The 11868-nt window shown below is 42.8% G+C and overlaps 1 protein-coding gene across 3 annotated transcripts in view; it reads right to left on the reverse strand.

Annotated features, from left to right (window-relative positions):
* The window catches only part of LOC139757754 (RPA-interacting protein B-like), a 54961-nt gene extending 43392 nt beyond the window's left edge, over positions 1 to 11569 (reverse strand). Inside the window, exon 1 of one of the 3 annotated variants that reach the window (XM_071678523.1) lies at positions 11316 to 11569. In XM_071678523.1, coding sequence (XP_071534624.1) covers positions 11316 to 11489 — 174 coding nt within the window. In that variant the 5' untranslated portion in view covers positions 11490 to 11569. The remainder of the gene's footprint in view (positions 1 to 11315) is intronic. The other 2 variants (XM_071678522.1, XM_071678521.1) reach the window with 2 other exon arrangements.
* Positions 11570 to 11868: the final 299 nt, after the last annotated feature.

Here is an 11868-nt window from a genome sequence, read left to right on the forward strand (position 1 = left end):
TACACATATATACACACACACCGACACATACATATATACCCATGCACACAATTCACACTGTCTGCCTTTATTCATTCCCATCGCCACACATGGAATACCATCCCCCTCCCCACTCATGTGTGCAAGGTAGCGCTAGAAAAAGACAACAAAGGCCCCATTCGTTCACACTCAGTCTCTAGCTGTCATGCAATAATGCCCGAAACCACAGCTCCCTTTCCACATCCAGGCCCCACACAACTTTCCATGTGGTATACCGGGGTTGACGTGCTGTCAGTGGATTGAATCAGGGCATGTGAAGCGTCTGGGGTAAACCATGGAAAGTTGTGTGGGGCCTGGATGTGGAAAGGGAGCTGTGGTTTCGGGCATTATTGCATGACAGCTGGAGACTGAGTGTGAATGAATGGGGCCTTTGTTATCTTTTCCTAACGCTACCTCGCACACATGAGGGGGGAGGGGGATGGTATTCCATGTGTGGCGATGGGAATGAATAAAGGCAGACAGTGTGAATTGTGTGCATGGGTATATATGTATGTGTGTGTGTGTGTATATATATATGTGTACATTGAGATGTATGGGTGTGTATGTTTGCGTGTGTGGACGTGTGTGTATATACATGTGTATGGGGGTGGGTTGGGCCATTTCTTTCTTCTGTTTCCTTGCGCTACCTCGCAGATACGGGAGACAGCAACAAAGCAAAATATATAAATAAAAAAAAATATATATATATATATATATATATATATATATATATATATATATATTTTTGTCTCCCGCGTTTGTGAGGTAGCGCAAGGAAACAGACGAAAGAAATACTTGACAGCACGTCGACCCCGCTATACCACATCGTTCCAATTCACTCTATTGCATGCCTTTCGCCCTCCTGCATGTTTAGGCCCCGATCACACAAAATCTTTTTCACTCCATCTATCCACCTCCAATTTGGTCTCCCACTTCTCGTTCCTTCCACCTCTGACACATATATCCTCTTGGTCAATCTTTCCTCACTCATTCTCTCCATGTGACCAAACCATTTCAAAACACCCTCTTCTGCTCTCTCAACCACACTCTTTATTTCCACACATCTCTCTTACCCTTTCATTACTTACTCGATCAAACCACCTCACACCACATATTGTCCTCAAACATCTCATTTCCAGCACATCCACCCTCCTGCACACAACTCTATCCATAGCCCATGCCTCGCAACCATACAACATTGTTGGAACCACTATTCCTTCAAACATACCCATTTTTGCTTTCCGAGATAATGTTCTCGACTTCCAAACATTCTTCAAGGCTCCCAGAATTTTCGCCCCCTTCCCCATCCTATGATTCACGTCCGCTTCCATAGTTCCATCCGCTGCCAGATCCACTCCCAGATATCTTCTTTCACACACTTTACCAAACTCAGTCACCAGCTTCTGCAGTTTCTCACCTGAATCAGCCACCAGCGCTGTATCATCAGCGAACAACAACTGACTCACTTCCCAAGCTCTCTCATCCACAACAGACTCCATACTTGCCCCTCTTTCCAAAATTCTTGCATTCACCTCCCTAAAACCCCATCCATAAACAAATTAAACAACCATGGAGACATCACACACCCCTGCCGCAAACCTACATTCACTGAGAACCAATCACTTTCCTCTCTTCCTACACGTACACATGCCTTACATCCTCGATAAAAACTTTTCACTGCTTCTAACAACTTGCCTCCCACACCATACATTCTTAATACCTTCACAGAGCATCTCTATCAACTCTATCATATGCCTTCTCCAGATCCATAAATGCTACATACAAATCCATTTGTTTTTCTAAGTATTTCTCGCATACATTCTTCAAAGCAAACACCTGGTCCACACATCCTCTACCACTTCTGAAACCATACTGCTCTTCCCCAATCTGATGCTCTGTACATGCCTTCACCCTCTCAATCAATACCCTCCCATATAATTTACCAGGAATACTCAACAAACTTATACCTCTGTAATTTGAGCACTCATTCTTATCCCCCCTGCCTTTGTACAATGGCACTATGCAAGAATTCCGCCAATCCTCAGGCACCTCACCATGAATCATACATACATTAAATAACCTTACCAACCAGTCAACAATACAGTCACCCACTTTTTTAATAAATTCCACTGCAATGCCATCCAAACCTGCTGCTTTGCTGGCTTTCATCTTCCGTAAAGCTTTTACTACCTCTTCTCTATTTACCTAATCATTTTCCCTAACCCTCTCACTTTGCACACCACCTCGACCAAGACACCCCACATCTGCCACTCTATCATCAAACACATTCAACAAACCTTCAAAATACTCACTCCATCTCCTTCTCACATCACCACTACTTGTTATCACCTCCCCACCAGCCCCCTTCACCGAAGTTCCCATTTGCTCCCTCATCTCACGCACTTTATTTACCTCCTTCCAAAACATCTTCTTATTCTCCCTGAAATTTAATGATACTCTCTCACCCCAACTCTCATTTGCCCTCTTTTTCACCTCTTGCACCTTTCTCTTGACCTCCTGCCTCTTTCTCTTATACCTCTCCCACTCATTTGCACTTTTTCCCTGCAAAAATCGCTCAAATGCCTCTCTCTTCTCTTTCACTAACAATCTTACTTCTTCATCCCACCACTCACCACCTCTTCTAATCAACCCACCTCCCATGCTTCTCATGCCACAAGCATCCCCTGCGCAAGCCATCACTGCTTCCCTAAATACATCCCATTCCTCCCCCACTCCCCTAACCTCCTTTGCTCTCACCTTTCTCCACTCCGTACTCAGTCTCCCCTGGTACTTCCTCACACAAGTCTCCTTCCCAAGCTCACTCACTCTCACCACTCTCTTCACCCCAACATTCTCTCTTCTTTTCTGAAAACCCCCACAAATCTTCACCTTTGCTTCCACAAGATAATGATCAGACATCCCTCCAGTTGCACCTCTCAGCACATTAACATCCAAAAGTCTCTCTTTCGTGCGTCTATCAATTAACACGTAATCCAATAATGCTCTCTGGCCATCTCTCCTACTTACATACGTATACTTATGTATATCTCGCTTTTTAATCCAGGTATTCCCAATCACCAGTCCTTTTTCAGCACATAAATCTACAAGCTCTTAACCATTTCCATTTACAACACTGAACACTCCATGTATACCAATTATTCCCTCAACTGCCACATTACTCACCTTTGCATTCAAATCACCCATCACTATATCCCGGTCTTGTGCATCAAAACCACTAACACACTCATTCAGCTGCTCCCAAAACACTTGCCTCTCATGATCTTTCTTCTCATGCCCAGGTGCATATGCACCAATAATCACCCATCTCTCTCCATCAACTTTCAGTTTTACCCATACCAATCTAGAATTTACTTTCTTACAATCTACCACATACTCCCACAACTCCTGATTCAGGAGTAGTGCTACTCCTTCCCTTGCTCTTGTCCTCTCACTAACCCCTGACTTTACTCCCAAGACATTCCCAAACCACTCTTCCCCTTTACCTTCATTTCACTCAGAGCCAAAACATCCAGGTTCCTTTCCTCAGACATACCACCTATCTCTCCTTTTTTCTCATCTTGATTACATCCACACACATTTAGACACCCCAATCTGAGCCTTCGAGGAGGATGAGCACTCCTCGCATGACTCCTTCTTCTGTTTCCCCTTTAGAAAGTTAAAATACAAGGAGGGGAGGGTTTCTGGCCCCCCGCTCCCGTCCCCTTTAGTCGCCTTCTACGACACGCGAGGAATGCGTGGGAAGTATTCTTAATCCCCTATTCCCAGGGATATATATGTATATATATATATATATATATATATAAATATATATATATATATATATATATATATATATATATATATATATATATATATATATATATATATATATATATATCACACCATCTATTGTCCTTAAACATTTCATTTCCAATGCATTCACCCTCCTCCACACAACCCTATCTATAGCCTATGCCTCACAACCATATGACATTATTGGAGCCATTATTCCTTCAAACATACCCATTTTTGCTCTCCGAGATAACGTTCTCACTTTCCACACATTCTTCAATGCTCCCAGAACCTTCGCTCCCCCCCCTTGTGACTCGCTTCTTCTTACAAGGTTCCATCTGCTGCTAAGTTCACTCCCAGATAGCTAAAACACTTCACTTCAGTTCTTCTCTATTCAAACTCACCTCCCAATTAACTTGTCCCTCAACCCGAATCAACCACCAGTACTGTATCATCAGCGAACAACAATTGACTCCCTTCCCAAGCCTTCTCATCCAGAACAGACTGCATACTTGCCACTCTCTCCAAAACTCTTGCATTCACCTTCCTAACCACCCCATCCATAAACAAATTAAACAACCAAGGAGACATCACGCACCCCTGCCGCAAACCAACATTCACGGGGAACCAGTCACTTTCCTCTTCCTACTCATACACATGCTTGATCCAGTATGTAATGAAAGGGTAGGAGAGATGTTTGGTAATAAAAAGTGTGGTTGAGAAAGCAGAAGAGAGTGTGTTGAAATGTTTTGGACACATGGAAAGAATGAGTGAGGAAAGATTGCCAAAGAGGATATATGTGTCAGAGGTGGAGGAAATGAGAAGCGGGAGACCAAATTGGAGGTGGAAAGATGGAGTTAAAAAGATTTTTAGTGATCAAAGCCTGAACATACAGGAGGGTGAAAGGCATGCAAGGAATAGAGTGAACTGGAACGATGTAGTATGCCTGAGTCAATGTGCTGTCAATGGACTGAACCAGGGCATGTGAAGCATCTGGGGTAAACCATGGAAAGGTCTTTGGGACCTGGATGTGGAAAGAGAGCTGTGGTTTCAGTGCATTACAACATGACAGCTAGAGACTCGAGTGTGAACGAATGTGGCCTTTTTTGTCTGTTCCTGGCACTGCCTTGCTGGAGGGGAGAAGATGCTAATTTTGTGTGGCAAGGTGGCAATGGGAATGGATGAAGGCAGCAAGTATGGATATGTACATCTATATGTATGTATGTGTCTGTGTATATCTAAGTATATGTTGAAATGTATATGTATGTATATATTTAAGTATATGTTGAAATGTATATGTATGTATATGTGCGTGTGTGGGCATCTATGTATATACATGTGCAAGTGGGTGGGTTGGGCCATTCCTCGCCTGTTTCCTTGCACTACCTCGCTAATGTGGGAGATGGCGGTTAAGTATAAAAAAGAAATATATATATATATATATATATATATATATATATATATATATATATATATATATATATATATATATATATATTTTTTTTCAAACTATTTGCCATTTCCCGCGTTAGCGAGGTAGCGTTAAGAACAGAGAACTGGGCCACTGAGGGAATATCCTCACCTGGCCCCCTTCTCTGTTCCTTCTTTTGGAAAATTAAAAAAAATTGAGAGGGGAGGATTTCCAGCCCCCCGCTCCCTCCCCTTTTAGTCGCCTTCTACGACACGCCGGGAATACGTGGGAAGTATTCTTTCTCCCCCCCCCCTTTTTTTTTTTTCTTTTTTTTTTTTTTTACTTTGTTGCTGTCTCCCGCGTTTGCGAGGTAGCGCAAGGAAACAGACAAAAGAAATGGCCCAACCCCCCCCATACACATGTATACACATACATCCACACACGCAAATATACATACCTACACAGCTTTCCATGGTTTACCCCAGACGCTTCACATGCCTTGATTCAATCCACTGACAGCACGTCAACCCCGGTATACCACATCGCTCCAATTCACTCTATTCCTCGCCCTCCTCTCACCCTCCTGCATGTTCAGGCCCCGATCACACAAAATCTTTTTCACTCCATCCTTCCACCTCCAATTTGGTCTCCCTCTTCTCCTCGTTCCCTTCACCTCCGACACATATATCCTCTTGGTCAATCTTTCCTCACTCATTCTCTCCATGTGCCCAAACCACTTCAAAACACCCTCTTCTGCTCTCTCAACCACGCTCTTTTTATTTCCACACATCTCTCTTACCCTTACGTTACTCACTCGATCAAACCACCTCACACCACACATTGTCCTCAAACATCTCATTTCCAGCACATCCATCCTCCTGCGCACAACTCTATCCATAGCCCACGCCTCGCAACCATACAACATTGTTGGAACCATATATATATATATATATATATATATATATATATATATATATATATATATCTTTTTTTTTTTGCTTTGTCGCTGTCTCCCACGTTTGCGAGGTAGCACAAGGAAACAGACGAAAGAAATGGCCCAACCCACCCCCATACACATGTATATACATACATCCACACACGCAAATATACATACCTACACAGCTTTCCATGGTTTACCCCAGACGCTTCACATGCCCTGATTCAATCCACTGACAGCACGTCAACCCCGGTATACCACATCGATCCAATTCACTCTATTCCTTGCCTTCCTTTCACCCTCCTGCATGTTCAGGCCCCGATCACACAAAATCTTTTTCACTCCATCTTTCCACCTCCAATTTGGTCTCCCACTTCTCATCGTTCCCTCCACCTCCGACACATATATCCTCTTGGTCAATCTTTCCTCACTCATTCTCTCCATGTGCCCAAACCATTTCAAAACACCCTCTTCTCCTCTCTCAACCACGCTCTTTTTATTTCCACACATCTCTCTTACCCTTACGTTACTTACTCGATCAAACCACCTCACACCACACATTGTCCTCAAACATCTCATTTCCAGCACATCCATCCTCCTGCGCACAACTCTACCCATAGCCCACAACTCGCAACCATACAACATTGTTGGAACCACTATTCCTTCAAACATACCCATTTTTGCTTTCCGAGATAATGTTCTCGACTTCCACACATTCTTCAAGGCTCCCAGGATTTTCGCCCCCTCCCCCACCCTATGATCCACTTCCGCTTCCATGGTTCCATACACTGCCAGATCCACTCCCAGATATCTAAAACACTTTACTTCCTCCAGTTTTTCTCCATTCAAACTTACCTCCCAACTGACTTGACCCTCAACCCTACTGTACCTAATAACCTTGCTCTTATTCACATTTACTCTTAACTTTCTTCTTTCACACACTTTACCAAACTCAGTCACCAGCTTCTGCAGTTTCTCACATGAATCAGCCACCAGCACTGTATCATCAGCGAACAACAACTGACTCACTTCCCAAGCTCTCTCATCCCCAACAGACTTCATACTTGCCCCTCTTTCCAAAACTCTTGCATTCACCTCCCTAACAACCCCATCCATAAACAAATTAACCATGGAGACATCACACACCCCTGTCGCAAACCTACATTCACTGAGAACCAATCACTTTCCTCTCTTCCAACACGTACACATGCCTTACATCCTCGATAAAAACTTTTCACTGCTTCTAACAACTTGCCTCCCACACCATATATTCTTAATACCTTCCACACATATATATATATATATATATATATATTTTTTTATACTTTGTCGCTGTCTCCCGCGTTTGCGAGGTAGCGCAAGGAAACAGACGAAAGAAATAGCCCAACCCCCCCCCATACACATGTATATGCATACATCCACACACGCAAATATACATACCTACACAGCTTTCCATGGCTTACCCCAGACGCTTCACATGCCTTGATTCAATCCACTGACAGCACGTCAACCCCGGTATACCACATCGCTCCAATTCACTCTATTCCTTGCCCTCCTTTCACCCTCCTGCATGTTCAGGCCCCGATCACACAAAATCTTTTTCACTCCATCTTTCCACCTCCAATTTGGTCTCCCTCTTCTCCTCGTTCCCTCCACCTCCGACACATATATCCTCTTGGTCAATCTTTCCTCACTCATCCTCTCCATGTGCCCAAGCCACTTCAAAACACCCTCTTCTGCTCTCTCAACCACGCTCTTTTTATTTCCACACATCTCTCTTACCCTGACGTTACTCACTCGATCAAACCACCTCACACCACACATTGTCCTCAAACATCTCATTTCCAGCACATCCATCCTCCTGCGCACAACTCTATCTATAGCCCACGCCTCGCAACCATACAACATTGTTGGAACCACTATTCCTTCAAACATAACCATTTTTGCTTTCCGAGATAATGTTCTCGACTTCCACACATTCTTCAAGGCCCCCAGAATTTTCGCCCCCTCCCCCACCCTATGATCCACTTCCGCTTTCATGGTTCCATCCGCTGCCAGATCCACTCCAAGATATCTAAAACACTTCACTTCCTCCAGTTTTTCTCCATTCAAACTCACCTCCCAATTGACTTGACCTTCAACCCTACTGTACCTAATTCATTATAATGAATATATATATATATATATATATATATATATATATATATATATATATATATATATATATATATATATGGAAAGTTGTGTAGGGCCTGGATGTGGAAAGGGAACTGTGGTTTTGGTGCATTATTACATGACAGCTAGAGACTGAGTGTGAACGAATGGGACCTTTGGTGTCTTTTCCTAGCGCTACCTCGCACACATGAGGGGGGAGGGGGTTGTTATTCCATGTGTGGCGGGGTGGCGATGGGAACAAATAAAGGCAGACAGTATGAATTATGTACATGTGTATATATGTATATGTCTGTGTGTGTATATATATGTGTACAGTGAGATGTATAGGTATGTATATTTGCGTGTGTGGATGTGTATGTGGGCGGGTTGGGCCATTCTTTCGTCTGTTTCCTTGCGCTACCTCGCTAACGTTGGAGACAGTGACAAAGCAAAATAAATAAAATATATATATATATATTGGAAAGGATCACAATTTTGCGCGTGATCAAGATATTCCTGTGAGTCCACGGGGAAAATGAAACATGAAAAGTTCCCAAGTGCACTTTTGTGTAATAATCACATCATCAGGGGAGAGACAAGAGAGATATAACAGTCAGTTGATATACACCAAAGAGACGAAGCTAGGACGCCATTTGGTAAACATGTGATTGTCCAAAACATACATGTGCTTGTCCAAAACATACAGGTTTGGATGGTATTGCAGTGGAATCTACTAAAAAAGGGGGTGACTGTATTGTTGACTTGTTGGTAAGGTTATTTAATGTATGTATGACTCATGGTGAGGTGCCTGAGGATTGGCGGAATGCTTGCATAGTGCCATTGTACAAAGGCAAAGGGGATAAGAGTGAGTGCTCAAATTACAGAGGTATAAGTTTGTTGAGTATTCCTGGTAAATTATATGGGAGGGTATTGATTGAGAGGGTGAAGGCATGTACAGAGCATCAGATTGGGGAAGAGCAATGTGGTTTCAGAAGTGGTAGAGGATGTGTGGATCAGGTGTTTGCTTTGAAGAATGTACGTGAGAAATACTTAGAAAAGCAAATGGATTTGTATGTAGCATTTATGGATCTGGAGAGGGCATATGATAGAGTTGATAGAGATGCTCTGTGGAAGGTATTAAGAATATATGATGTGGGAGGCAAGTTGTTAGAAGCAGTGAAAAGTTTTTATCGAGGATGTAAGGCATGTGTACGTGTAGGAAGAGAGGAAAGTGATTGGTTCTCAGTGAATGTAGGTTTGCGGCAGGGGTGTGTGATGTCTCCATGGTTGTTTAATTTGTTTATGGATGTGGTTGTTAGGGAGGTGAATGTAAGTTTTGGAAAGAGGGGCAAGTATGAAGTTTGTTGTGGATAAGAGAGCTTGGGAAGTGAGTCAGTTGTTGTTCGCTGATGATACAGCGCTGGTGGCTGATTCATGTGAGAAACTGCAGAAGCTGGTGACTGAGTTTGGTAAAGTGTGTGAAAGAAGAAAGTTAAGAGTAAATGTGAATAAGAGCAAGGTTAATAGGTACAGTAGGGTTGAGGGTCAAGTCAATTGGGAGGTAAGTTTGAATGGAGAAAAGCTGGAGGAAGTAAAGTGTTTTAGATATCTGGGAGTGGATCTGGCAGCGGATGGAACCATGGAAGCGGAAGTAAGTGAATCATAGGGTGGGGGAGGGGGCGAAAATCCTGGGAGCCTTGAAGAATGTGTGGAAGTCGAGAACATTATCTCCTAGAGCAAAAATGGGTATGTTTGAAGGAATAGTGGTTCCAACAATGTTGTATGGTTGCGAGGCGTGGGCTATGGATAGAGTTGTGCGCAGGAGGGTGGCTGTGCTGGAAATGAGATGTTTGAGGACAATGTGTGGTGTGAGGTGGTTTGATCGAGTAAGTAATGTAAGGGTAAGAGAGATGTGTGGAAATAAAAAGAGCGTGGTTGAGAGAGAAGAGGGTGTTTTGAAATGGTTTGGGCACATGGAGAGAATGAGTGAGGAAAGATTGACCAAGAGGATATATGTGTCGGAGGTGGAGGGAACGAGGAGAAGTGGGAGACCAAATTGGAGGTGGAAAGATGGAGTGAAAAAGATTTTGTGTGATCGGGGCCTGAACATGCAGGAGGGTGAAAGGAGGGCAAGGAATAGAGTGAATTGGAGCGATGTGGTATACCGGGGTTGACGTGCTGTCAGTGGATTGAATCAAGGCATGTGAAGCGTCTGGGGTAAACCATGGAAAGCTGTGTAGGTATGTATATTTGCGTGTGTGGACGTATGTATATACATGTGTATGGGGGGGGGGGGGGTTGGGCCATTTCTTTCGTCTGTTTCCTTGCGCTACCTCGCAAACGCGGGAGACAGCGACAAAGTATAAAAATATATATATATATATATATATATATATATATACATAAAATCTACAGATGCAGTTAACACCTGTGAGAAGGGCTCTGATGATCTGGGAAAATATGAAGAGACTGAAAGGAAAACAGAAACTACAAGAACCTATTCCAAGCTCAAAGAACATTCCAAAAAACATATATTTGGGGTATTTTCGATTTTCAAAATGTGGTGTGCATTCAGCTGCTGGGGAGTGTGTTCAGTGGTCATCGAGTGTTTAATTTTTCGAAAAGCATGCAAACAATATGGCAGATGTATTGACAACAATGTCTTTGGTGTATTTCAATATCACTGAATATTAGATTGATCTCATCTTCTAGGTAAAGCTAGGTTGACATATCATGTTGAATCATTCTAGTATTTTGTTTACTTTTATCTCATTCTTGACCATAACCCTATATTACTTTTCAAAAGAGAAAAATATTGCTCCAATTAATGCTCCCCCTTTAAAGCACTTCTATTACGTATAATGAGTTCAATAAAAGCAGTCAATACCTTAAGTGGCGTCTATGGTTTTCTAAACTGGATCTTTCCTGATGTCTGTTTATAATTAGCATCCTAAACACGTCAATCATTTAAAAATGGCCCCAAAATGTTTCATCTAGACACACCTTACGATACATATCTTTCCATGGAGGATTACGACCACGGGCGTTCTTATACAACTTCCTATGCAGGAATCTTTTCTCCAGTGTACTCTTCGCACCTGCCTCCATTTTTAAGATCTGGAATGATGTGTGTAATATGAACAGCGTGAGGTAGGTGAAAGACTTTACTGATATCATTCGCTCGCCACTATCGTGCGTATTCGTGCCTTCCGTCAGCTGACTGATGCTTCCCGCCAGCTCAGTTTGCCCCACTACCTGGGTTATGGCACGATCCTCACAGCAACACCAATTATTTTTTTCTTCGCTATGCTACTGATCGTAGTAACTGCCATTTGCTTTCAAGATCTTACCATTAACATTATATTTCTATATATCTGTCTGTATTACCAACTCCCGTCAGAGTTTGGTGCCTAATTGAAAAAAGCTGATATCTTTGTCACCAAATAATATCACCAACAAAGGAAGTACATTATAACTCAGTTCAATTGTACTTCGGGAGTCTTACCTTTGCAACGGCACCTCCCTGTTTCTGTTGATGTATCAATTTCACTGTACT

This window comes from Panulirus ornatus, chromosome 28, assembly GCF_036320965.1.
Source record: "Panulirus ornatus isolate Po-2019 chromosome 28, ASM3632096v1, whole genome shotgun sequence".
Classification (NCBI taxonomy): domain Eukaryota; kingdom Metazoa; phylum Arthropoda; class Malacostraca; order Decapoda; family Palinuridae; genus Panulirus; species Panulirus ornatus.